We start from the raw sequence: 27,930 nt of genomic DNA, 5'->3' as shown, positions 1-27,930 counted from the left end.
AGCAGGACTTTTATTTTGTTCTCGCGATATGACGTCGTAAGGTAGCGCCGCGTTCCTTCGTCTGTTTTGTTTCGGGTGAAAAAAGGTTTGTGGCTTTTCCAGTATTTAAAGTGTTTAAATCGACACAACCCTATAGTTCAGTGAAATGCATTTTTACTAGTGATGTAAGAGTAGGGAATTAATACTGAATATAATGCAGTGCTTTAATGAAGTGCATTTTTGTGAGTAGACAGCATTTGCCCAGTAACAGTACAGAAGCAGAAAAGGTGTGTCGCATTTCACTCCCTATCGTAAACGAATTTGGCGACTATCAAGTACTGAAAGAAAGTGAGCTTTTTTGAAGTCCGAGTCAACTGAACTAACTGTTTTGTTAAATGAATCCGTTTTAAGCGCTTTAATCGCCGCACGCTGACGACACATGCTGGTCAAACCCGTGTAAATGCAACAAGAACACAAACACAACAGTACACAACACTAACCAGCAAAAATTATTACTAAATACGAGCTGTCTCTGTATTATGTGTTCTTTTATTAATGTGAGTGTTTTATTCATCCTGAAGTTTTTCCTAACCAAGTTCTGTTCCTGTGCTGAACACAAAAGAAGATATAAGAATATGGTAAATAGTTGATGGACCCCGTTAACTAACATGGTATGAAAAAAAAAAATTGTGGGGTCCATCAACTGGTTGGTTTTTTTTATATTCTTCAGAATTTTTTTGTGTGTTCAGCAGAAGACATGAACTCATGCAGGTTTGGAACACTCACTCTGACTACTGAACAAGGGAGCTTATTGAGTCACACACAGAGATTTTAGTTTGGATGTATTTTTCTTTCTGTTAATTATTCTAAAACATAACAATCTCCACATACACAGAACAACTCCTGGTGATGCGACTGAGATCCACGTGCCACTATTAAAGATGGCATTTATTAAGGAGGAGTGTGAAGACTTTAAGATTGAAGAAGTATTCAGTTTAAAACAAGAAGATACTGAGGAACAAACAGGTTGGTTTCATTCTCAAAACTGAACTCAGCTCTAAATTAATTATATATTTGAAGAATGTCATATGTACAGTGGTGGCTGGTCAATATTTGCAATATATATTTAACAATAAGTTCAATACATATCGCAAATTATTAAAGAAATACAATTATTCAATCTCACGATTTGATTGTTAGTAATGAGTATTTATGTATATAAAAAAATAATCAAAATTGTATTTCATTAATATCTGTGTGTGGAGCCAAATGAGTGTATGCATTAAGTCTATAAAGCATGTGACATGAGGCTGCGTCTAATTGGCTTGTGTCACATTGTCCTCGGACCCTCCCACTTTTGATTTTAGCCTCAATATTGTTTTTATAATTTTGGCCTCATGTGATTGGACCATTCTCAACGACTCTCATTCCCGCTCAGCAGCTTGTCAGTTGACTACTGATCAATGTGGAAGCAAGCAACAGCAATATATCTTCGAGATGAAAGAAAATTCAATTCTGTCTTTACAAAAATACCCGTTTGCAAAGCGTTCACACGAAGAAAAAAAAAGGATCAAGGAGCTTGGACCCGATCGACCCAACTTGGAACTTCAGCAGCTGTCAAGTAATCGTGGGAGAGCTTACACTCGTGCCTTCTCCAGCTCTTCTTATGGCAAACGGAGTTGGCTAGCTGGATGCAATGTAAGTCATGCCTTTTATTGTTTTCCCTGTTTGCTGTTTCAAAGTCCTGGCACCGAAACGCCGTGGACATCAACAGGGGTACGTGATTTAAAACATCTCTCTGAAAAGTGCAAACGGCATGAAAGTAGTCGCAGCCATCTTGACAATGCTATGAGGCTACAGTTTTTTGGGAAGCTTAGCATTGCTGAACAGCTAGATGAAGGTTGCAGGATTGGCAGTAGAAGGCACAATGAAGAGGTCACAAAAAACCGGCACATCCTGTCTAGAATAATAGACTGTGTGAAGTTTTGTGGTGCGTTTGAGCTGGCTCTGCGCGAGAGTGAGAGCTTGGATAAACCCTGGATATTCCGTGGCTTGGTGGATTTAGTCGCTTCCCTTGATGGAGTGTTGAAAGAGCACCTCGAGAATGCCACAGTGTTTAAAGGAACTTCGGAAACCGTGCAGAACGAGCTGTTGGACTGTATGTTGTCCGTTGTGAGGGAACACATAGTCAAAGAAGCACAGAGCAGCAGTTTTCTCTCGATCCAGGTCGACGAGACCGCTGATATTGCCACACAGTGCCAACTTGCGCTTGTGCTGCGCTACATTGATGCCAAAAGCAATGTACAGGAGAGTTTTTATGAGTTGATACCGCTACATTCTGCTACAGCTGATTCCATTGCCACAGCTCTTAAAGAGCGTCTTGGTGTCATCCTTCCCGAGGACCAGAAGAGTAAACTCATCTCCCAAGGATATGATGGAGCCAGCGTGATGAGAGGTGTTCAAAAGAAGATACAAGATGTCTACCCAAATGCCCACTTCATCCACTGCTATGCACATCAACTCAATCTAGTAATGCAACAGGCCACTTCTCGCATACCCAAAGTGAGAACTTTCTTTTCTGACCTTGGAGGATTTGCCAGCTTTTTTTCGAGATCACCCAAGTGCACGGATGTTCTTGATAAAGTAGTGGCCCGTAGACTGCCAAATTCAGGCAATGTCACATGGAACTTTCACAGCCGTGCCATTTATACCGTGTTTGAGCACAGAGAGGACCTCATCCGCTGTTTTGAAACCGTACGAGACTCGGATGACTTTGACCCCATTACCATCAGAGAGGCAGGAGCCTTTGCCATGCTGCTGGAGGATCAGGATTTTAAGTTCTTTCTGCAACTTTTCTACAATATCATGCCACACGTGGACCTCCTCTATACTAAACTCCAGAACAAGGACATAGATTTGTTACTCATCAAGGCAAGCATTCAGCAGTTCCAGCAGGACATACAGAAGACCAGGTAGCAGCTGTATTCCTCATTTTGCAGTTTTTGTTATTATTCCTAATATTATTTATACGTTTTCCTTTATTCTGCATATCTTTCCAGAAATTCTCTCCATTCCCTGGTTGACCAAAGCAGTGCAGGTGGTTCTCAAGCGAAGAGGCGCCGGTCGCTTAGCCCAAAGGTCCATGAACGGATTGCTACAGAGGTGAATTTTTATTGTAGTCAATTAGGAAAGGGCGATATGGACTAAAAAATATATCACAATATCTACTGGTATTTATTGCAATAATGATATCAATGACAAAATACATTTAGTACTGTTCCCCATGTTTTTTGAGTACAAGTGAAAGCTGCATGCATTCTTTAGAGCCTTAGAAAAACAAACAATAATCTAAAGTAAAACATTTTCAGCTGGCTTAAACGCTTTGTAGACATAAATTCACCTATGTGTAAAATATTAGTGTCTCATAAATATATATTTACTCCGCAGCTACCCCCAAAGCCTACAACTTTAGCACCCACCCCCCCACCCCTGGTTAATGCCACGTTCCAGGCAACCCGTAACCCTTTTTTTCCCCTAACCTTCTTCCTGTGAAAGTGCACTGGAACGGCTGTTAAACCTGTGACTTCCCACCCGTGAACTTGTCAGAACTCGTAACTGGGAGTACATCAATCTAGTACATCACATATGTAGTACATCACTGATGGAAGTCATACATTAAAAAACAAAATATTTATTAAAATAAGGTATTGCTCTAACGCTATTTATCCGCAAATGTTATGCATTATCAGCAGCTTTTCTAGCGTTAGCTATTTTTTAGTCCATTGAGTGCAAGAATAAATGAATATCAAATATAAAGCTTTTGCAACATTATAAATGTCTATAATGTCACTTGCTCAATTTAATGCATCCCTGCTAAATAAATGTATGAATTTAAGTTCTTTCCCAAAACAAATAATAAAATAAAATTCTTACCGACCCAAAACATTTAAATGGTAGTACAATGTTAAGAAATCTATTTATTTCAGATAAATACTGTTTTTTTTTTACTTTCTATTAATCAAAGAATCCTAAAAAAAATTGCACAACTGTTTCAACATTAATAATAATCATAAATGTTTCTTGAGCAGTAAATCATTATTTTAGAAATAATATTTAAAATAACTGTAATGGCTCTCACTACTAAAATCCTATAGGGCTCATAAAACCAGCAACAACAAAAAAATTCTGCCCCTTAGGACAAGTTACTGCCCTGGTTATCTCTTTAGGGCAAGTTCTTGGCCAGCATGTTAACTTTGGTAGGTTTAAACATGTATGTTGACATGTTACCACATTCCCTGAAGTGCTGAAGAGCCTCTCTGAGGGAGAACTAGTCGCAGGTATACAAAGATACTTCAGAGCAAGTTTGGTCAGCTTAAGGCTGGAATACACTACCCGATTTTTGCCCCGATTTCCCCCCGATTTAGAATCTGAACAAGTTGACGCTAGTTGACAAAAGTCAGAGCCAGTCTGCAGATTTGAGCCGACAGATTCCATGAAAAATTGCGTAGTATATCATGGCCATAGACTCCGATTTTTTAGCTTCAGATTTTGATTCCATCCAGTCGGAGGATATCAAACATGTTGGATATTTTGAGCCGATTTTAGAACACATGACGCATCGCTACTGAAACCGGAAATCACTGACTACAAGCCAACGAAAATCAACAAACAAGAAATGGAGACCAGCAGGATCACAAAGTGGGACTCCACCACGGAAGAAAAACTTATTCAGCTGTGGCAGGAGTGCGAGTGTCTCTATAATGTGGACGACAACTGTTACCGGTAGTAGACAAAGAAAAAAGCTGCTTTTATATCATTTTGACATGAATACATATTAATAAATGACATGTTCATGTTTAAAAGTCTGTAGGTTAAAATAAATGCAGATATAGGCCTAATTGTAATAATAAAAAACAACATAATATCTATTTTGCCTGAAAGCGTGGCGTTTCTGTTTCGTGTCAGCCGCGGGGCTGCCTTCCGCTTTCTCTGGGTGCGTCTCAATCAGCTCCCTAGTTCACTAGTCAGGGCACTGGTCAGGGAGTCAGCCCATTGACTTATGTCCTGATCAGTGCCCTGACTAGTGAACTAGGGAGCCTATTGAGACGCAGGGCCTGTCTTTGCACACCAGAAACGTGTCTGAGGTAAACATTTGAGGTAAACATTTGTCTTCATTTATTCATTATGTTACTTACCATTAGCCTACAGGTTTTTTCCCGGGATAACGTTACGTGTTTAAACGTGATCAAAGCGCGTCAATAGCTGCAAACTATCAATTGTAGGCCTATTACAATAAATGTTAACAGACTATTTAATAACGTAAACAAGGTCGCGTTAATCGATGCTCACGCATCTTGTCTGTGTGAGACTCGTGAAGGAATCAAAACAGCAAAACTGTTGTAGGTAACGATAACTTCAATATTGTCAACGAAAGTAACTTAGTTCCAAACAAAGCCACACCAGAGCATGTTTGCTTCTTCGAACAACAGTGTTTCTTTAATGAAAAACTCAATGTTATAAATAAATAATTGATTTAATTATCTATTTATTCATGAATCCGAAGCTGTCCTCTATACATGTGTGGCAATAAAATAAAATAACAATAACGAACAGAAACACGCTTGCAGATTAGACTCAATATTTTGACTCATACATTGACTCAAACACTTAGGCCTACCTCTAACTCCCTCTGTAATCTGAGCATTACTGGCCACGTCTAGTGCGTTTTGGCTCTTTTTGTTGACTTTTTGCTCAGCGCACAGATAGTCGTTTCAAAAATTACCGCGCTCATCTCCTGCACATCTCATGCTTGTTGTTATGTGTCTGTCATGCGTGCGTCTCCTAGCAACCAGGCGGTTGTTTCAGTTTGTGTTCCAGACGTTTTTAAAGTCTGGTAGTGTATGATGCCCAGCTTTTCTCTGTAACCATTTACAAAGTCGGCAAGTGTATGATGCCTAGTTTTTTAAAAATCTGTTCAGATTAAAAAAATCGTGTAGTGTATTCCAGCCATTAGTGTGGAGTTTCCACCAGGCCAAAGGGTCTGCTTCACTGTGAATGGTGTGGGAGAACAAGTAGCTATGTTGGGCTTCAACGGCTTGCACCAGATGCATGAAACATCCTGTTGGAGAGGGGCTTGGATTTGTTTTGAGCAAACTGCCCAATGATCGCTTTGTCTTTTTTTCGCTGGGTGGCTCCATGGTCTGGGCCTCTGTATTCTCAGAAGCTGTCCCCTCCTTCTGTGCTGAGTATTTTATTTCTGACATGATCCTGCTCTTGATGTCCTCTTGATGTGATGAACTTTTTCACTGCTGATGTAGGTGACCTTGAACCTTGGTCCAGAAGATCCTGTGTTCCTAGGTCATCATACTTTGTATTCATGTAATCCAGGATTTTCACTTTAATGGACTTGATTAAATCTGTATCATCTTCCTTTTCTACATTTACATTTATGCATTTAGCAGACGCTTTTATCCAAAGCGACTTACAACTCAGGAGAACAGGAAGCGATCCGTCAAGAAGAGGCAATGAAACACAAAAAGTGCCCTAAATAGCAAGATTTGTACACTACTCAGAGTAGCAAAAAACAGAAAAGGGAAGAAGAAAGGAGATATAGAGGAGGAAAGAGTTTTTTTTAAATGTAAGATTAAGTGCTCGTGGAAGAGATGAGTTTTGATTGAAGCGAGTGATTCTGTCGTGCGTATGGAGGGTGGAAGATCATTCCACCAACCAGGAACAATGAAAGAAAAAGTTCTAGAGAGGGATTTCATGCCTCTCTGTGATGGTACCACAAGCCTTCGCTCATTAGCTGAGCGAAGGCTTCTGGTGGGGGTGTAGACTTGTAGGAGTGAGTCGAAGTATGCTGGTGCTGAGCTTGTGGAAGATCCATAAGCAAGAGTCAGGGCCTTGAATTTGATTCGGGCAGCGAGTGGTAGCCAATGCAGAGAGATGAATAGAGGTGTGACATGAGGCCTTTTGGGCTCCTTGAATACAAGACGTGCCGCAGCGTTCTGGATCATTTGCAGCGGTTTGATTGTACAAGATGGAAGTCCAGCCAGAAGCGCATTGCAATAGTCAAGTCTAGAAATGACCAGGGCTTGGACAAGAAGCTGTGTGGCATGCTCCGTAAGGAACGGTCTGATTTTCCTGATGTTGTGCAATGCAAACCTGCATGACCGAGCTGTCTTTGAGATGTGGTCTTTGAAGGATAGCTGGTCATCAAAGATTACTCCAAGATTTCTGACCGACCCTAAAGGAGTAATCAAAGATGAACCTAGCTGGATGGTAAAATTGTGTTGTATGGTGGGATTAGCAGGGAAAACAAGCAGCTCAGTCTTTGCTAGACTGAGCTGCAGGTGATGTTTTTCATCCATGCCGAGATGTCCGCCAGACAGCTTGAGATTTGTGCAGCTATTGTGGGATCATCTGGTTGAAATGAGAGGTAGAGCTGTGTGTTATCAGCGTAGCAATGATATGAGAGACCATGTGCCTGAATGATGGGTCCCAATGATGTAGTGTAAATAGAGAAGAGGAGAGGTCCAAGCACTGAGCCCTGAGGAACCCCCGTGGTCAGTTGATGTGTTTTGGATACCTCTCCTCTCCAGGCAACCTTAAAAGACCTACCTGTGAGATAGGACTCACCAGTGGAGAGGAGTCCCTGTGATGCCCAGAGATGAGAGGGTGGACAGAAGAATCTGATGATTCACAGTGTCAAAGGCAGCAGATAGATCAAGGAGGATGAGGACTGATGATTTGGATGCAGCTTTAGCCAGCCGCAGGGCTTCAGTAACTGACAATAATGCCGTCTCGGTTGAGTGGCCCTTTTTGAAGCCTGACTGGTTTACGTCTAGTTGATTAGACTGTGAGAGGAAAGATGAGACCTGGTTGAACACAACTCTTTCAAGTGTTTTCACAATGAATGGTAGGAGAGAAACAGGTCTGTAGTTCTCTACAAGTGATGAGTCTAATGTGGGTTTTTTAAGCAGTGGGGTTACCTGAGCCTGCTTGAATGTGGTGGGGAAGATGCCGGTGGAGAGAGATGTGTTGATGATGTGTGTGAGTGCTGGTAAGAGTGTAGGGGAGATGGCTTGTAGAAGATGTGAGGGGATGGGATCTAGAGGGCAGGTAGTGGGATGGCTGGAGAGGAGAAGTTTAGATACTTCATCCTCAGTGAGTGTAGAGAAGGAGGAGAGAAGATGTTTGGCTGTGGATGTGGCTGATTCAAAATTGTGTGTGTGGAGGTGTGAACTGACTGCTAATGAGTGTGTTTTTTTCTGTGATTATTTCTACAAGAACCGATGTCTTTAAAAGATGAAGTACTGGTTTCACATATGAAACACTGACATAGATTTCTCCGGAAAGAGCATCAGTAAATTCCTGCAAAGGGCATAATGTCAGGTTAACAGACTCTGATATTAGCATGGGTATATTGCACGCGAATGAGTACAATTATGCAAGTTTTGAGTTTATAAAGTGGGAAGTTACCACAAATTTTTATTAGTAAATTAATCAGCAAAGCTTATCACATAAAATCAGTCATTTCTTGTGAAAAATAATTTCAGCAAAATCTCTCAATTAGCAAATTGCTTCTGGTTTCAAAAGAATATCGCACCTACACTAAAGGAATCTGCATAATCCGATTTAACATTTCACGTTTGTCTCGGGATGGATAACGGAAATCATTTGAACATACAAGCGATTTTATAGCATTTCATAATAACAGTTACAGGAGATATGAGCTCATAACAACGACACACACACAAGAGCTCGCACATTACAAATTACGTTTCCTTAAACAGTCATATACACAGAATTATGTAAAAATGTCCGTCTTTAGTGAGTTTTCACATAAACACGCGAATGTAAATAGTGCAAAAGTACGCATGCAAATATTATGAGATCTAAATGTCATTGTTTGAAACAAAAGCTGGAGATTTTGTGATATTCGATCTTATGTTAGGCTATGTATGTGCGTTGATCAGTGTAAAACGAAAATAAATGTCTAAATTAAATGGTTTGAGTGATTCACTGACCTGTCGATCTCTTAAGAAGTCTTAAAGTCAGAAAAGTGACAGATGCTTCTTGGCTAGGTTTGATGGTTCTTCATCAGTTTTATAAGCAAATTAATTACAAATTTCACTTCTCTCTTTATTAATTTGTTTTGGGCATCTTGAGTGAGATTCAACTGCTTTATCCATTTTGTCCGTCTATGTTGTTTTCACATTTGCCGGTTGTTTCAGGTTAGTTTGGGTAGCGCGCTGCCATCTAGCGGTGAACTTCGGAAAAGCAGCATATACCGAAATGTGCAAAATTATGGTCTCGTACCGTTTTAAATAAAATATATATACAAGTATTTTTCCAGTACCGGTATACCGTGCATCCATGGGCTATACCCCGTTCTAAAGTGAAATTTTAATCTGTGCTGGAATTCATAATGGTGCGCATTATGAATGCAACCTCCATTTCTGTGAAAGATAAAGATAGAAATGCGCACAGGAAACAAAAACCTTGCATAAATTATATACGATCTGCCTAATCCTAGCCAAATAAGAGATGCCGATTCGCACAGGACCACTATTTTCACAGTACCTTGGTGCTCGGCAAAATATGGTAGGTAATTTGTGGGGGAATTTTTACTTAACAAATTACAGACATGGCCGATTCGCACAGGATTAAGATCACAGACATTCTCTGCAATTATTACAAATTACCACAGGTCCCCAGATAATGCTAATCCGAATAGGGCTTAAATCGCAGTCTGGAACCCTGTATTACAATTCATTGACTTGCCGTCACCTATTGGCGCCAACTGAGCACTATAATGGCTAAATTTAGGAGACACCCCTCGCTGCAGCCTGTAGCACGATGAAGTAGCTGGATCAGGTCCAATACGTACTGGATGGTGGATCGTTATGGCAATGTCATAGCCTACCGATCTCTGGGTTAATTAATAATGTGTATGCGCTAGTCTTAATGTATGATCATTATTGTATATAGATGATGTTCTAAACTGTGTAGTTGTAGTACTGATAAATAGTATTAAGTAATTAATTGACGAATAATCATCTTTTCATAAATGTGATGCTTAAATTATCCTAGTTTCGCTGTACATGCATGCAACAGTTAACATTTTTATATATTCTGATCATACTTGCTTTTGAGTGGAAGGAAAAATGAGTCAAGTAATTGTCTCTGTAATTTTAATCCTCAAGGTACAATGCAACACGATCTGTAAAGAACTTTAAAATACCAGTAGCCAACACATTCAAGGCAAAAAGCGAAACGTGTGTCCTGATGGTATGAGCATGTTATTAATCATTATCAATCATTTTGCGCGAGCGGTTTAAGTATTTATCTATCCAGCAAAACTCTCCTGTGCTTTCAATGATGTCCCCAAAACTCTACTGCGCATGCGTATATGACGTCATCGAATTGTGAATGAAACCACCGCGCATGCATGTCCAGTACGTGTTGGATCATCTAGTACGTCATCGTGCTATAGGCTGCAGTGAGAACTTCTTGAAAGGTAGCTCTATATTTATTTAAAGGTCCCATTCTTCGTGATTCCATCTTTCAAACTTTAGTTAGTGTGAAATGTTGCTGTTGGAGCATAAATAATACCTGTAAAATTATAAAGCTTAAAGTTCAATGCCAAGCGAGAAATTTTATTTAACAGAAGTTCCCTTTCAAAGCCTATAGCGAACGGCCTTGGACTACACCTCTGCACTTCCTTGCATGAATGACGTCACTAGAACCGTTTGTTGACTAACCCTCCACCCACAAGTACACGCAAAATAGGGGGCGTGGTCTTGTTGCTCTCCCATGTGGAGAAGAGCGCGCATTCAGCGCTTGCATCTCCCCGTTATGGTCCAGTCACAACACGGGAAGCGCTGGCCCAATCAGAACTTGTTACGTGTTTCTGAAGGAGGGACTTCATAGAACAAGGAAATCATCAGGCCGTTTTTAGGACAGAGAAAACAGCGCTGTACAGATAAGTAAATTGTGTGAAAAGTACTGTGTTATTTTACCCACTTTAAACATAATCAAAGCTTCGAAAACACACGGGAAAAAGTCACCAAACTGAAAAAATAAAACCACATTTTTTGTTGTTGAGGTAATGTAAATTTGGTATTGAAAAAAGTATCGTTCAGGAACCAGTATTCAAGTCAAGGTATCGGTATCGAGATGGAAACATTTTTAACGATACCCAGCACTACGTTTAACTCCCGGCCACATGTAGAGATCAAATATTCAAGCTGGCCGAAATTTTCCCAATGTTTTTTTTTTTTTTACCATATTCATTATACCCAAGTTGTTGCATCGGAAATTGTGGTTTCTTTAACGTAATATCCTCTATCTGAATTTTTTTTTTTTTTGTATTTGTTCCCATACACTTTCTTTAAAGGGATCCCCTGGTGTTGAGACTTGTATGGCTTAATATGACATAAATGATGTCTCTTACTGAATTATGTAGTAGAAAACCCATGAAAGATCTACGTTATTTTAAAAAATCGATTTTATATTTGGACCATGGGCGGCGCCATTTTGTTTGTGTTCTAGGTTGATGACGTAGAGTGGTTGAACTCCTCAATCAGCTGGCGTTACCCGTAGCTATTTTTACCACAACGCAACTCGAAAATTGTTTCAGAGTTAAACAAAACCAATGAATTGCTTTGTAATTGTACTTAAAACACACTCAAACATACATGTGCAAACAAACTCACCTACACAAGTCACAAACAGATCGGCGGCCGGGCACACACACCTGACAGACTGCGCGGTCTCAATCGAGATGTTGGGCTGCTCAGTCTCCACGACAGGGGCTGAATCCGAAATCGACCCCCTATACCTTGAAATAGGGCATTATTTGAAGGGACGGCCATTTGTCATGGAGACTGAGCAGCCCAACATCTCGATTGAGACAACGCAGTCTGTCAGGTGTGTTTTCCCGGCCGCCGATCTGTTTGTGTAGGTGAGTTTGTTTGCACATGTATGTTTGAGTGTGTTTTAAGTACAATTACAAAGCAATTCATTGGTTTTGTTTAACTCTGAAACAATTTTCGAGTTGCGTTGTGGTAAAAATAGCTACGGGTAACGCCAGCTGATTGAGGAGTTCAACCAATCTACGTCATCAACCTAGAACGCAAACAAAATGGCGCCGCCCATGGTCCAAATATAAAATCGATTTTTAAAATAACGTAGATCTTTCATGGGTTTTCTACTACATAATTCAGTAAGATACATCATTTATGTTATATTAAGCCATACAAGTCTCAACACCAGGGGATCCCTTTAATCATTATATAATTCTATACATTTTTCACCATTAAATTATATTCTAAATGTCTTTCTTGTTTTTTCTTATAGGACGAAAATGAAATAGTTTCCTCTAATTACCGCTTTCCAAGTTTCCCATAATATGGATGCTGAAATATTGTCATTATCTGTAAGAAAAATATCCCATTCTTCCCTAATAAAGGTATCAAAATTAAGATCATCTAATAAAGTAATATTAAAACGCCATAACGGTCAACTTTTAACTGTAGTGAAATGGGTGCATAATCGCTAATTATTATAGGATTAGTAATATTCTGTACACTAGAATTATTTTACCTGTGTGAAAATGACATATGGACAGAAGAGAAAAAAGAATATTCACTAGCTTCCAATTTTAAATTCTCCAGCAATCTCCAAGGTCCAATTCTTCCATGTATTGCTTTATTATAATAGCTGATGGCCTATATTAATTAGAGCCGACAAATGATTAGATCTATCTAAAGCTGGATTTAATACTACCTTAAAGTCACCTCCAATCAATATGGTTTAATTACCAGATAAACAAGAAATATGTGAGGATCATCTTTATTAGGGCCATATAAATTAATAGTAGTAAACATTTTATTATAGAATGTTAAATTATCTACCTTCTGCATCAGTAAATGAATTATTAAGAATAAAGGATAACCTCTTATAAATTCAAATAGTAACCGACAAAAGGCCTTTATTAACCCCCCGGAGCCGTGTGGAGCACGTTATTTGACGGACAGATTTTTTATGGACTTCAAAAACAAGAGCTACATCTACTGCCATTAAAAAGCTTGGATTAGCCAGGACTTTTTAAATACAACTTCAATTTTATTAATGTGAAAGAAGAATATCATATAGACCTAGGATGGCTCGAGGCTGAGTAAAACACCTTGACGTCTTCTTTCATTGTAACCCGTGGTGGTTAAGTGTTTCAGTCACATGATGGCGCCAGACAGTCAACAACAGCACAGTGACACATTAAGCATATAAGTAGTACCGGTCAAGATAACTCAGTACTCGGATGAGCGGTGTGTTATTCAACTTTGGCAGTTGGTATCTAGGAATAAAATACCGCTGGAATGTGCGATTGATCAATTAGAATCAAGTATTTCACAGAGCCCTGTAATAAAAATGCATATAATGTCAACAACACGAACGTATAGTGAATCGAAAACTATCCAGGAAGTTTGTGTGCGCTCGAGATTCCAGCATCGCACGCCTTCACGAGCTAGCTATTTTCCAGAAAGAATCAGTACAGTATGCCTGTCTTTTATAAATATGATACAACAAAAGACTCGGACATATGAAGGATGCAATTACTACTCTATAGGTTCTCAAGATTACCACAAGATTGGCAGAAACTGTGTGTTATGCCCCCTTTAAATGTTGCAGCTGAAATTGACATTTTGCCATCAATACATCATTTTTGTCTTTATCCTTCAATGTAGGTCTGCAATGCCATTCTGGGACACACCATGGAACGATTCTCCTTCACAAGCCACCTTGTTAGTGCCACCTTGCTGCAAGGGGACAGGTTTGAACAGTTCATGTGGGCCTTTCCTGAAGATACACTGAAAAGGACTTTGAAGGCCTATCCAGTGCTCAATGGGAGTAAGCTCAAGACAGAGCTTAGTCTCATTTACTGCAAGGAAGAGTTCAGAGCCTGTTGTGGTGCTGTGGACCTACTCCAGTTGTTTATGGAGAACAATCTTGAAGAAGTCTTTTCAGAGACCATCACTCTCCTAAAGATCCTCATCATCACCCCCATGACCACAGCAGAAGCTAAGAGGTGTTTCTCAACCTTGAAAAGAATTAAGACTTTTCTGAGAAACAGCATGACCCAGGAGAGGCTAAACGCATTGGCCATGCTGTCAGTGGAAAAGAAACTGGTGACTGAGATAACAGACTTTAACCAAAAGGTCATTGAGAAATTTGCAAGCCAGAAAGAACGGAGGGCGAAATTTATTTTCATGTAGTTCCTCTGGCCAGCGTTTAGGCAACATTACACTGGGTGTGCGTAAGTGTTTTTTAAAAAAAAATGATTATTTTTGTATTTTTAGCTAAGCAGCAATGACACATCACTTGTTACATGTTTATTTAACAATTGCATCCAGTACTACATTTCTAACAGTTGGATTTTCAACTTTAGTTTTTCACCAGCCGCCACTGAGAATTAAAGTATTTCAAAATATCTGTCTTGGCAAATATCTATGATAACATTGTGTTTGGTTAGTTGTTGAGGTAAAAACATCTGATGTGTAACATAATATTAGATCCGTCCATTACAGTAGGTTGTAAAGGAAACTCGTTTCAGCAGCAGTTTTGAAAAATGCTGCAGAGAAGGGAGACTGACAACACAGCTAAGGCTTCAACATACATACATGTCCTGTGACAGCTATAATTTAATGCAGAAATAAATGGACAACCATTCACATTTGTTTTCTGCATTGAAATTGTATATGAACACACTGTTTAAACCTAGAAGACAAAAAAAGCACTAAAAAGCTCAAAAATTAAGTTTCCCCCTACAAGTAAATGTAACATGCTAACATTCAGTGTGTTAACATGCACCATTGTAATGCGATTTATAATAGGATTTGGCAATATTGTGATTTTAAACTTTACCTCATGTTTAAGCAATACTTTGATCAAACTAAGGCAATTAACATAATCGTAGTAATCATAGTCGCATTAAACTTGGTGGCGTACGCCAATTTTAATCGCAATAAACAGGCATGTAAACACATTAATCACATTATTGCCATTCTGACCAAAGTGGTCGGACGTGAACAGATGTTGTGTGTTGTTCACACAACTTTATGAATTAACTTTCATGAATGAAAAGTTTACTCTTCTCTAAATCAGTAAACTCTGTTAACAAAACTCGCTGCAGTTTCTGCTCAGTGTCTTAATCTAGATGGCATGAAGAATGCGATGGGAGCGTAGGCAAACCACAGTTCATCACAGCGCAGAATAATATCCAGTACGTTTATAAAAGTGTATTTTGAATTTGATGCAAGTGGATTTAAAAAGTGGCCGGTAACATGCATACTGTATGCTTATCTGAGTGTGTTATAATCATACTTGTTAGCGAATAATCAGAATAATGAAAATTGCATGTAGACTGGAGTGAGCAGTTATGGAGCAGCAGATCATTTACTCTGATTATTAGAAATAATCACATTATTGGTGCACATGTAAACATAGTCATTGTTTTCAATGATGTTCAACACGCATCTTAAAATCTCATAAATTTGGTTTTGGATTTCATGACCATTTAATACAGGCCTTTAGAGGCTGAATGTCTCATTTATGTAAATCAAACAATTGTGGTATCATTGGGAAAAAATATATATATGTTATATTTTCCCAAAGATATGGGTTTTGACTAGGAGTATGCCAAATTTGGTGTTATTACTAGGGATTTTAAGGTATTGTTTGCAACACAACTTTTATGCAAGAGCATGTGTAAAGAAATCATACCACATCTGTGGAAATACTGTGATATGTGCCATGTGCAGGTAAAAAAGACTACTGTATAATAATAATAATATCGAAAATAATAAAAAATAATAAAACAATAAACAACATCACCGATACATACAATAGAACAGAAATTTTTAACCTTTTTGCCTATAGAGGTGTCGGCCTTTAAAGGATTAGTTCACTTAAAAATGAATATTTCTTGATAATTCAGTCATCCCAATGCCATCCAAGATGTTCATGTCTTTCTTTGTTCAGTCAAAAAGAATTTTAATTTAATTGGGGAAAACATTTTAAGATTTTTCTCCATTTAATGTATTTCAATGGCAACCGAAATGTTTAAGGTCTAAAATCAATGCAGTGTCAAATGCCTTTGAAGTGCTTTAAAGGGCTCTGCATGATCTCAGCTGAGGAATAGAGTTTTATCTAGCAAAACAATCAATCATTTTCTTTCAAAAAATAAGCATGCATATAATTTTTAACCACAAGACGTATTGATCAACTGCATTGATTTGGACTTGCAACATTTTGGTTGCCATTGAAATACATTATATGGAGAAGTTTACCTCAAAAAACTTAATTTCTTTTGCACTGAAGAAAGACATGAACATCTTGGAAATTATCAGGATATTTTCATATTGAAGTGAACTAAAACCTTTAATTTGACTAACTGCTTCGCCATGTTACCTGAAAGGTTTTTTTCCAAGGCAACTGAAGGGTTCTCTAACCCAAGCAAATGAGTGAAATCTTCACTGAAATAATGACTGAATTATTGTTTCGGTCCTTCAACATGCTGAGCAACTGTGTTAATGAAAGGAGAGATTTACCGCAGAGAAATGTATCCGTCTCTTGTACACAGTCAGCAGAGTTGGGAAACACAAAATTTTTATTTTAACAGCCGATCACCCCAAACATCCCGTTTGCCAACGAATGGATTGATTTTGTGTGAACTCAGCAAAGATGTTGTCATATCTCCCTTGCATTGATGTGTTCAACTGCGCTAACCCGATCACACATAAATGCGTATAAATAGTAAGAGTGTGCAATGTCGTGGAATGTATACGCCAAAACTAATTTTGGCGTGTATATGATACGCTGTTTTTTGTGTGCATATGATACGCACTTTATGGCGTATTTATGGCGCGCTCTCTTGGGTAGGTTTAGGGTAGTGGGGTGGGGGGTTCGTATGTGTAATACGCCATAAAATGCGTATCATATGCACACAAAAAACAGCGTATCATATGCATGCCAAAATGAGTTTTGGCGTATACATTCCAAGACATTGCACACGTAGTATTTATACGCATTTTTCGTGAGATCCGGCTGGCTAACCACAGGATCGTCCAGGTACCGCGAAAGGTCAGACTTTCCATCAACAACAGACGTCTTACCTTCTGAGTGCAATTCATAGAAGCTATGTAAAACCTAATTTCTGGAGAGCCAGCTGTTTTTTAATACTGAGCAAAACCACTGCAATACAGTAGAGCAAAGATACAAATAAAATAACCTTTTCAGGTTATTTTTCAAATGCTATCAACATATTAACAAATGAGATATAAAAGAGATATATTGGAGGCTATGGCACTCCTATTGAAGTTTACAAAGAGTGACCGATTTTCCATGTTTTTTTATCATTGTGGTTGCAATGTTCTGGGAAAGTCAGAATGCCTATCCATTGACAGAATCAGTTGGACGTTGGCCACAAGGCCAACCGAAGAAATTAAACAAGTCAATGCTGCCTCTAAAGATGCTGACATGGCAGCGTAAGTATTTGGGCTATTACAGTGAATCTTCGTTTTGACTCATTTAATTATGCATTGTCAACTGTTGTAAAACATGATCTACATGTTGCTTTTAATGCTTTATGTTGGCTGTTACTTTGTGCCATTCAATTGATGCTGATTGGTATTTGTATTTTTCACTTTAGGTCTGAAGGTGCTAAAAGAGGAGAGTCAAGAAATAAATGAAATGGAAGAAAAACATCAGTATGAGAAACATGATTTCTTAAATGGAGAACAATCCACACAGACAGAAATGGCTTCCTCACAAAATAGAGATAAGAAGACCGAATCTAACAGTTTTTTCACCTGCTGTCAGTGTGGAAAGAGTTTCAGTCAAAAACAAAACCTTGAAGTCCACATGAGAATTCATACTGGAGAGAAGCCTTACTCCTGCCAACAGTGTGGAAAGAGCTTCACTCAAAAACAAAACCTGACAGTCCACATGAAACATCACACTGGAGAGAAGCCTTACACATGCCCTCAGTGTGGACAGGGTTTTACATATAAATCATCCCTTGAAGTCCATGTGAGAGTTCACACCGGAGAGAAGCCTTTCACCTGCCAATTCTGTGGGATGAGATTCTCACAAAAAGCAAACCTTGAGGTTCACGTAAGAGTTCACACTGGAGAGAAGCCTTTCATCTGCCCTCAGTGTGGAAAGAGTTTCACAGTTAAGGGGAACCTTCAGACTCACATAAGACTTCACACTGGAGAGAAGCCGTTCACGTGCCGTCAGTGTAAAAAAAGTTTCACATATCGAAGAGACTTGAAATGTCATTTGCAAATTCATTCTGAAAAGAAATTGCAATGTTCTGAGTTTGATAGGTTAAGAAAAAGGGGGCGTAATGAGGTATTTTAGTATGGGAAGAAGGAGGCGGGAAATGGGGAACGTTCAGAGAATTTAATTATAAATAAACACAAAATGAAAGTACAATCAGCCGCCTGATTACCAAAACATAAACAAAACACAACGTAAAGTCCAGGCCTGGTCCTCCCTCGTCCTTCACTGTCGTCACTTCTCCGTTAGAGATACAAGACCAGTGCAGTGCGCAGCTCACTGGTGATGCTTATTATCAATCATTAGGAGAAGATCTCATGCATGATGCTGAAAGGTTCAACCGCCAATATCATGAAGATTCTACATTATTAATAAATTAAGTAATCATTCAATTGTATTTAGTTAAATATGTCATTTTGTATTAATTCCTTAATAACATATTAAAATAACTAATTATTTTAATTAACGTGTTAATTACCACACGGGGTCAAAGCCATGCATTTCAACTTCCAGTTGTCTTCTTTAATAAATCATTAGTTAATGATTTACAAAGGTGTCATTATGTTATGACTTTACTTGTTGGGGCACATGACTATTAATTAACTATACATTTTTTAATTAGTCATGTACGAAGGAAAAATTGTACGCACATCCAGCGAAACTTTTGCAGGTGCTACATTCAATAGAGTGTAAACAAAAAATCTGCACACTGCTCTTTACTGCTACCAAAAATGTATTAATACAGACAACGTTTTGACCCAAGGGGTCTTCGTCAGGCAAGCAACAAGCACAAACAGGTATCATTTCTATCTGTGTGAACAATCCCACCTGACCTCATTAGTGAACCAATTATCCAATCATCCAATAGTGTCATAATTTCTTTTTTTTTTTTAAATACATTTTATAACAATACCAAAAAAATAAAAATAAAATAAAAAAGTATAATCCAATATAACAATCATCATGGAGAAAAAAAAAAAAAAAAAAAAAAAAAATATATATATATATATATATATATATATATATATATATATATATATATCTCATACATACATACATCATTACATACATCAACATACTCATATACACACATATTCAAAAAAAAGGTTTCCCTTTATATATAAATATATAAAAAGGCTTCCCTCTGTAGAAGAATTTTATTAGTCACCACTCCTTGGATTCTTACTTTATACCTAAATAAAACTCATCTCTTCCATGAGCACTCATGTAAAACCTCATCTCTTCCATGAGCACTTAATCTTATCATTAAAAAAAACCCTGCATCCTCTATTTCTCTTTTCTTCTTCCCTTTTTCTGTTTTTTCCTACTCTGAGTAGTATAACAAATCTTGGTATTTAGGGCACTTTTTGCGTTTCTTTGCCTCTTCTTGACGGATCGCTTCCTGTACTCCTGAGTTGTACTCCTTTGGATAAAAGCGTCTGCTAAATGCATAAATGTAAATGTAAATATCAAAGGGTTGACAAATTGTGTTTACAAAGATTAAAATGAACAGCAATGGGGTTCTTTCGGTCATTCAAACGTATATTACTTCTATGTTCTGCAATGCGTGTTTTTAAGCAGCGCTTTGTTTTCCCTATATATGCTAAACCACATGGGCATTTGATCAAATAAATAACGTTTTTGGTGCTACATGAAATGATTCCCTTAATTTGTACCTGTTTCCCAGAATGAGGGTGGCTAAATGTATTACATTTATTTTGTAAAATTACATTGTGCACATTGTCCACACCTATAATTCTCATCAGGGACTAGAAATGGATTATTAAAATAATTTTAAAAATATGGCGTCGATATATTAATGACATTTTTCTTATATGGTGCGGCTCGGAGAGTGAACTACGTGAGTTTTATCAATTTCTTAATTGTAGTAGCGAACATCTTTACTATTGATTATGATGAGTGTCAAGTCAGTTTTCTTGACTTACTCATAAAAAAAGATAATGATAAACTAGTGACAGATCTATATAGAAAACCTACTGATAGAAACACTATATTACATGGTCAGATTTTCCATCCGACTCGTTTGATAAAAAGTCTTCTGATTAGTCAGTTCAAGAGAATTCGTAGGATTTGCACATATGATGAAAGTTATGAAATACAATGTAAAGAGTTAAGTCAGAGATTCCAAGAACGGGGCTATGCTGGTCCCTGGATTCGAGAGGCTGCAGCACGATTTCAAAATACCGATCAAAAAGAATGCTTGTCTAGAACACTGCCGAAGTCTACCGAAAATAGGTTGTCTTGCATAATTCAATATTCTGCGTTAAGTAAGGAGTTTGTGCATATAGTCCGAAAACACTGGCACATTGTAAGCTCAGATCCTTGCTGCTTATTACTAGTTAGTAAGGTAGTTTTTGTAGCATTTAAGTTTAGGTATTCGGTAGGCTTAAGGGATGTAGAATAAGGCATTAATATGTGCTTTATAAGTTCTAATAAACAGCAATATCCTAGTAATATGCATGCTAATAAGCAACTAGTTAATAACTGAACCTTAAAATAGTGTTACCATATATATATATATATATATATATATATATATATATATATATATATATATATATATATATATGTGTGTGTGTGTGTGTGTATATATATATACACACACACACACTCACCTAAAGGATTATTATTATTCAATTTCTCATTAATGCAATTATCTAAACAACCAATTACATGGCAGTTTCTTCAATGCATTTAGGGGTGTGGTCCTGGTTAAGACAATCTCCTAAACTCGAAACTGAATGTCAGAATGAGAAAGAAAGGTGATTTAAGCAATTTTGAGTGTGGCATTGTTATTGTTGCAAGATGGGCCGGTCTGAGTATTTCACAACCTGCTCAGCTACTGGGATTTCTAGGATTTACAAAGAATGGTGTGAAAAGGAAAAAAAAACATCCAGTATGTGAAAGTCCTTTGGGCGAAAATGCCTTGTTGATGCTAGAGGTCAGAGGAGAATGGGCTGACTGATTCAAGCTGATAGAAGAGCAACTTTGACTGAAATAACCGCTTGTTATAACCGAGATATAACATTTGTGAAGCCACAACACACATAACCTTGAGGCGGATGAGCTACAACAACAGAAGACCCCACCGGGTACCACTCAACTCGAAGCTACAATTTGCACGAGCTCGCCAGAATTGGACAGTTGAAGACTGGAAAAATGTTGCCTGGTCTGATGAGTCTCGATTTCTGTTGAGACATTCAGATGGTAGAGTAAGACATAATGAGAATATGGATCCATCATGCCTTGTTACCACTCTGCAGGCTGATGGTTGTGGGGTAATGGTGTGGGGGATGTTTACTTGGCACACTTTAGACCCCTTAGTGCCAATTGGGCACTGTGTAAATGCTTAGGCCTACCTGAGCATTGTTTCTGACCATGTCCATCACTTTATGACCACCATGTGCCCATCCTCTGATGGCTACTTCCAGCAGAATAATGCACCATGTCACAAAGCTCAAATACTTTCAAACTGGTTTCTTGAACATGACAATGAGTTCACTTTGCTAAAATGGCCCCCCACAGTCACCAGATCTCAAGCCAATAAAGCATCTTTGGGATGCAGTGGAACAGGAGCTTCATGTCCTGGATGTGCATCCCACAAATCTCCCTCAACTGCAAGATGCTATCCTATCAATATGGGCCAACATTTCTAAAGAATGTTTTCAGCACCTTGTTCAATGCCACGTAGAATTAAGGCCGTTCTGAAGGCGAAAGGGGTCAAACACAGTACATGTATGGTGTTCCTAATAATCCTTTAGGTGAGTGTATATCATGACAATGATTCAGATTTAGTTTAATTAAATTGTAGATTTGTTTTTTTAACTACAAGTTTGTAATGTTTTTGAAATTATTTGTAATATGAAGATCAAGATACTTGGCTTTATTCATGATTGAAAATATCACAAATGCTCTCTAGATCATATAACTATATTCAGATATAAGCCAGAAGCTTTTGTAAAACTCTTAGTGGTATTAATAGCGTTGAGAATCCTTTGAATCAAACCTTTATCGTGTCATTTGAATGTGTTTTCTGTATGTGAATTTTTATTATATTTTTTAGCATGTGAACAGGACTCTTATTTTGGTGTGGCAACATGATGTCATAAGGCTGCGCTGCTCTCCTGTTTATGTGATTTGGCTGAATAAAGGTTTGTGTTTTTAATAATTTCAAGTGTTTAAGTCAATACAACACATTCAGCATTTCATTATATATAGAACTGTGAAATAAGTTAATTCATTTGTAATGTATTGTATTTAATAATATTAATGAACATAGCTTTTTGTGAGTAAAGCACATCCACACATGAGTAACAGAAAAGGTGTGTCTCTTTTGGCTCCCTATATTGTGAAGTTCATCATAAACACCCTGTTTGGTCGCTGGCAAGAACTGATAGAGAAACTGAGCTGAAACCAATTTAGATTCAGTTTAATCCAATGTACCTCAAAACGATTCATAGTTTGTAAGCGCTCAAATCACAGCATTCTGAAGACATCTGCAGTACACATGTGTACATACAACAGAACAACAACAACACAAACACGTGAAAAGACAACCTTTACAAATCAACTCCCAATGTTTTCATGACAGTGTAATCTGTTAAATATAATCTAAAAATCAATACATACCACATGTAAATCATAAATGCCTAAATATTAATTGTCTGTATAATCGTGTTATTTTATTCATTTGTAGTGCTAGTTTTGAATGTCTGATCAAGTAATTTAAGGCCATTAAATTTCACTCTGACTGAACTAGGGAGCTGATTGAGACGCACGTAGAGATTTAGTTTAAAAAAAATTCTTTCTGTTAATTATTCTCATTTTAAACATGACAGAGTATCAAAACACAGAGAAAAACTCCTGGTGAAGCGACTGAGATCCGTGTGACACACTAATATAAAGATGGCATTTATTAAAGAGGAGAGTGAAGATATGAAGATTGAAGAAACATTCAGGGTTAAACAAGAAGATACTGTGACACAAACAGGTTGGTTTCATTCTCAAAGTATTTCTTCAGTCATTCTGTGTCATGCATCTCTTTATCTATATTTATAGATGCCACTTGTATCACCAATTAAAAACAATAGCCACAACAAAACAATTATTTTATGTAACATAAAACCCAATAACTCCTTATGAATAGTCATGTGATTTCAGCAGTTTGACGGTTTGACACACAATCCGAATCATGTATCGATATGCTGATTCATAGTGGTTCGAAGTGTTGTTTTTTCCATCCAAATCAAACCAAATAAGTGAGTTTTGTAAATGGCAGTCTTCTGTTGCTAAACTGTTGGATCTCGTTGATATTAAACAGTGTTATTAAAAGCAGATTAAAGGATAAGTTCACCCAAAAATGTAAATTATCCCATACATTATTCTGCTCCCAAGCCATCCTATGTGTATATGACTTTCTTCTTTCAGTGAAACGATCAGTTATATTAAACATAGGGCTGCCGATTTAATGTGTTAATTAGATTAATTAGTTACAGTAAAAAATGACGTATTAAAATTATTAGCGCTTCTCCTGCCTCAGACCTACTTAGGTAATCTTACATTTCATACAGTTGATGAATGAAGAATTAGCCTGACAAGCCAGACCCACATCAAGATGTTTGGTCTGGAAACCCATCGTTGACAGGGCTCAATCCGAGGGGCAGGATAAACTGTTGTTTGTCAAACTCCCTCTGCACGGCGTGCACGCAATTGGATATCGCTACAACCAACCAGAGCAACGAAGGTGAAGCAGAGCTCGTTGAAGCAGAAGCTCGTTGACAGATACAACTTTTGTAGTATCTGGTCGACAAAAAACTCAGAACACATCTTCCCTTCTTAAGAATGACTTCAGTGCCGTTCTTTGTTTTTTTTCTCAGAGAAAAGCTTAACTCCAAGTCTTCCAGAGTCGCGGTCAAAGCTGATTTGAAAGACCGCCGTTCGCCAGTTTCTGTGTTTACAAGAAGCACACTAGCACAACTTGGCCGTCATTATGTTAAGCCCCGCCCACTGACTCTATACACGATGTGATTGGCCTGACCAAAGTTTGGCAAGTCACGGCAAATTAGATTTGCTGCCGCTAGGGTGCGTCTAGATTTCTAGGCTAATGAAGAATATGATGCAGGGCAACAACTCATTGTGTAATGAAGCCTATAGAATGCAGTAAGAATGTCCCTAGAATTCAAGATATGGATAAAAAAGTTTTAGTCTCAAACCGTTTTTACACTGTTGTGTTTGTCGTGGTCCGCGTCAGAGCACAATTGTTCCGCTGGGCAGTGCTCTACACTGCATGCTCACTCTTGGTCGTATCCAAAGTAAATCATCAACACTAACTTAATTTACATGTGTTATATTGTTTTACAGTTTAAGTGCAATAAGCAGGGGAAAATAACTTATATTGAACACTTTGGGTATGAGCACAAAATCTGCGAGAATGAATACAATTATGAGCAATATGCACAATCCCACGGAATATTCAACCCCTGCAACACCAATATTCATCTAATGTGAGTGAGGTTAGCAAGATTTGTGTGTCAAATCGCTTTCTTTTTTTTTACATTATATGACTGATTTTAGACCAATTTCTCTGACATTGAATGTTTTGAACGAATTGTGCAACTGTACGAGCAAGTTTAAGAATCATAGAAAATACTTTCTATACCCTCCTATGTGTCGTGAGACATCTCATGAAAGCGATTTTTGACATCATCTCCCACCTCTGGCTGACATTCAGCACAAGCCGCCATTGCACTTCTAACGGAGGGCTATTCACGCATGTGCAGAATAGCAAGGATTATACAAACAAGAAAACCTTAGATCAAAGTTTTTTCTCCCCTCGCCCTTGGGGTATATGTATAGGATTCAGCATACATGTTGTTGGATTTGATGTTTTACATGTCTAAAAGGTGATGTCTTTGTGCCATTAAACTGGTCCTAACTTGTTTTTGTTTCTTTTCACCCTAGACCTGATGGTGCTAAAAGAGGAAAGTCAAGAACTGAGTCAAAACAGTATAAGCAAGAAAGATCACTATGAGAAAAGCCATGATTTCATGACTGGGGAGAAATCTTTTAGTTACTCACCAACTCCTAAAACAGAAACTAGAAACCTCAAGATGAGAGTTGACAGTGGAGAGAGCTCTTTGACCTGCCAACAGTGTGGAAAGAGTTTCAGTCGAAAAGAAAGCCTTAAAGTCCACTTGAAAATCCACGCTGGAGGAAAACTGTTCATATGCCCTCAGTGTGGAAAGAGATTTACACAGAAAAAAACCCTTAAAGTCCACATGAGAGTTCACACTGGAGAGAAGCCTTTCACCTGCAAACTGTGTAGGAAGAGCTTCACGGTAAAAGGAACTCTTAAGACTCACATGAGAATTCACACCGGAGAAAAGCCATTTGTTTGTGAGCAGTGTGGAAAGAGTTTCAGATATAAAGAAAGCCTTAATCATCACATGAGGATTCATTCCGGAGAGAACTGTTTTGTATGTCATCAGTACGAAAGGAGTTTCACAGACAGGAATCATCTTAATAATCATGCAAAAATTCACATCGCAGAGAAGCATTACATGTGTCATCAGTGTGGAAAGAGTTTCAAACACAGAACAACCCTTGAGAATCACATGAGAATTCACAATAGAGAGAAGCCTCAAATATGTAATCACTGTGGAAAGAGTTTCGAACACAGAGCACACCTTGAGAATCACATAAGAATTCACACTGGAGAGAAGCCTTTCACCTGCCCTCAGTGTGGAAAGAGCTGCACTACGAAAGGAAACCTTAAGATTCACATGAGAGTTCACACTGGAGAGAAGCCTTATAAGTGTCTTCAGTGTGAGAAAAATTTCACATATCACACAGACTTGAAACGGCATTTGCAAACTCATTCTGAAAATAAAATTGCACTTTCCTCAGTGTGACGAGGTTTGGAAAAACAATCATCTGTGCATTCACTCTGGAGAAAGACAATTTAGTTGTGCTCAATCTAATAAAAACATCACACTTGCTCATACGCATGAAAAGTCATGTAAATGTTAAAGTGTTTTTGTGTTCTTTGTTAAAGAGTATGCCGATAGAAAATGTGTATCGGTTTGAAATAAAGGCTACCGCCACTCGGCCCCTGAATGTAAACACATCAGACAGGAACACGATACATCATTCCAATACAAAAATGTGTGAGCGAGGCAGAGAGGGGTGATAAACAAGCTTTATTTACCACCGTAGAATGACAATAATCAGTGTCAACCTATTCATTGGTTGTTTTAAATTAAGCTATCGTTACCTAGATGATTTTTGTTGTTTCAGGCTCCAAAAGTGATGATGAGTTTCATCCAGACCACACTGTAAAAAAATACCCATCAAATTTACGGTAAAAAAAACGGCAGCTCTGGTTGCCAGAACTTTACCGTAAAAAATACGGCAGTAACGTTTAAGGTTTTACGGGACAACAGCATATAATTTAAAGGTTTATAATGTGGTAATTCATGCATTCAGCTTCATGCATTACTAACCAAATTGACTTTATTGTTGTAATTTCTGTTTTAATTAAAATAATAGTTTTATATGAAGTCACCATGATGCTGTGCAGTGTTTGCTTTAGTTGGGCTCTTGACCCTTGACATTAGTTTTCTGGCTGCTTAACCTCTGTTTATAAAGCACTTTTGTTATGGCCAGGTGATTTGGCTCTTTAATGATGATTATATAATCATCATGTAGGTGAATAACTAAACTCATTCAGATTCTAATGCTCTGGTTATAGAGGTAATGTGTTAATTGTGTAGCATGCGTAATAAAAGCCATGTGGTTTACATTACAAACTCATACATCGTTGTGGCAATCAAACAATTTGCAGGACCAAAAAAAAAAGGTTTAATCTACCGCATTATTTAGACAAACACAGACATCAAGAATCAGTGTGTGCATCTCTACAATGGTGACAAAAAAAAATAAAAAAAATATCACAATTCAGATGCATAATTTATTCATGCCACAATGCATGCTGGGACCCATTGGAGAGTTTTTATTGGTGGTACCCAGCATGCACTGCAGCATGAAGCTTTTCATTGATTGTCACCATTGTTGAGATTCATACACTGATTCTTGATATCTGTTTGTGTCTACTAATTGCCATATATTAAAACCTTATGTGCACTATTTTATTTTTTAAATGCTGCATATTAGATTGCCACAACAGTGCTCATGCTATAGAATCAACTGGCCACTATTATGAACAAAACGAAATTAATAACACATAAACAGAGTCTTAGACTCTGAACAAGACCAGTGATCACTAGATGATGATTATATAATCTTGAACAAATAGACAAATCATCTGACCATGATTTTGCTTGGCTTTCCATACTATAACAAAAGTGCTTTATAAACACAGTTAAAGCAGCCAGAAATTAATGTTGGAGAGTCAAGGGTCAAGAGCCCAACTAAAGCAAACACTACTCACCATCAGGGGCGTGGGACTGGGGGGTACTGAGTAACCAGGGCCCAAGGCAGGGAAGTCCGTTTTCTATACATACACATACATGGTACGGGGGCCCAGCAAGATGGTTTGTACCCAGGGCCCAAAATTTGGTGCTACGC

At 38.0% G+C, this 27,930-nt stretch overlaps 1 protein-coding gene across 3 annotated transcripts; it reads left to right on the top strand.

Moving 5' to 3' along the window:
* LOC137049480 (oocyte zinc finger protein XlCOF6-like) lies at positions 1-27,221 on the top strand. 3 transcript variants are annotated; one of them, XM_067428002.1, is made up of 5 exons: positions 1-85; positions 875-1,005; positions 17,693-18,319; positions 22,076-22,080; positions 25,455-27,221. In XM_067428002.1, exons 2-5 carry the CDS (start codon positions 921-923, stop codon positions 26,253-26,255), a joined length of 1,518 nt encoding a protein of 505 aa, XP_067284103.1. In that variant the 5' UTR covers positions 1-85; positions 875-920; the 3' UTR covers positions 26,256-27,221. The 3 variants fall into 3 exon arrangements, with proteins under 3 accessions (XP_067284103.1, XP_067284101.1, XP_067284102.1); XM_067428000.1 differs by lacking the exons at positions 17,693-18,319; positions 22,076-22,080; positions 25,455-27,221 and adding exons at positions 1,418-2,951; positions 3,039-3,141; positions 13,731-16,083; XM_067428001.1 differs by lacking the exons at positions 17,693-18,319; positions 22,076-22,080; positions 25,455-27,221 and adding exons at positions 1,421-2,951; positions 3,039-3,141; positions 13,731-16,082.
* The last annotated feature ends 709 nt before the right edge of the window (positions 27,222-27,930 follow it).

Source organism: Pseudorasbora parva, chromosome 20 (assembly GCF_024679245.1).
Source record: "Pseudorasbora parva isolate DD20220531a chromosome 20, ASM2467924v1, whole genome shotgun sequence".
Classification (NCBI taxonomy): domain Eukaryota; kingdom Metazoa; phylum Chordata; class Actinopteri; order Cypriniformes; family Gobionidae; genus Pseudorasbora; species Pseudorasbora parva.
The sequence above is the reverse complement of the archived record's forward strand: the minus strand, read 5'-3'. Positions and strand labels throughout refer to the sequence as shown.

What these genes read in the sequence shown, in the direction of transcription:
- LOC137049480 (XM_067428000.1), top strand. Translation starts at nt 921, where the DNA reads ATGGCATTTATTAAGGAGGAGTGTGAAGACTTTAAGATTGAAGAAGTA. An exon ending in AGATACTGAGGAACAAACAG is followed by an intron (nt 1,006 to 1,417) that starts GTTGGTTTCATT and finishes ATTCCCGCTCAG; the next exon opens with CAGCTTGTCAGTTGACTACT. An exon ending in ATGAACGGATTGCTACAGAG is followed by an intron (nt 3,142 to 13,730) that starts GTGAATTTTTAT and finishes CCTTCAATGTAG; the next exon opens with GTCTGCAATGCCATTCTGGG.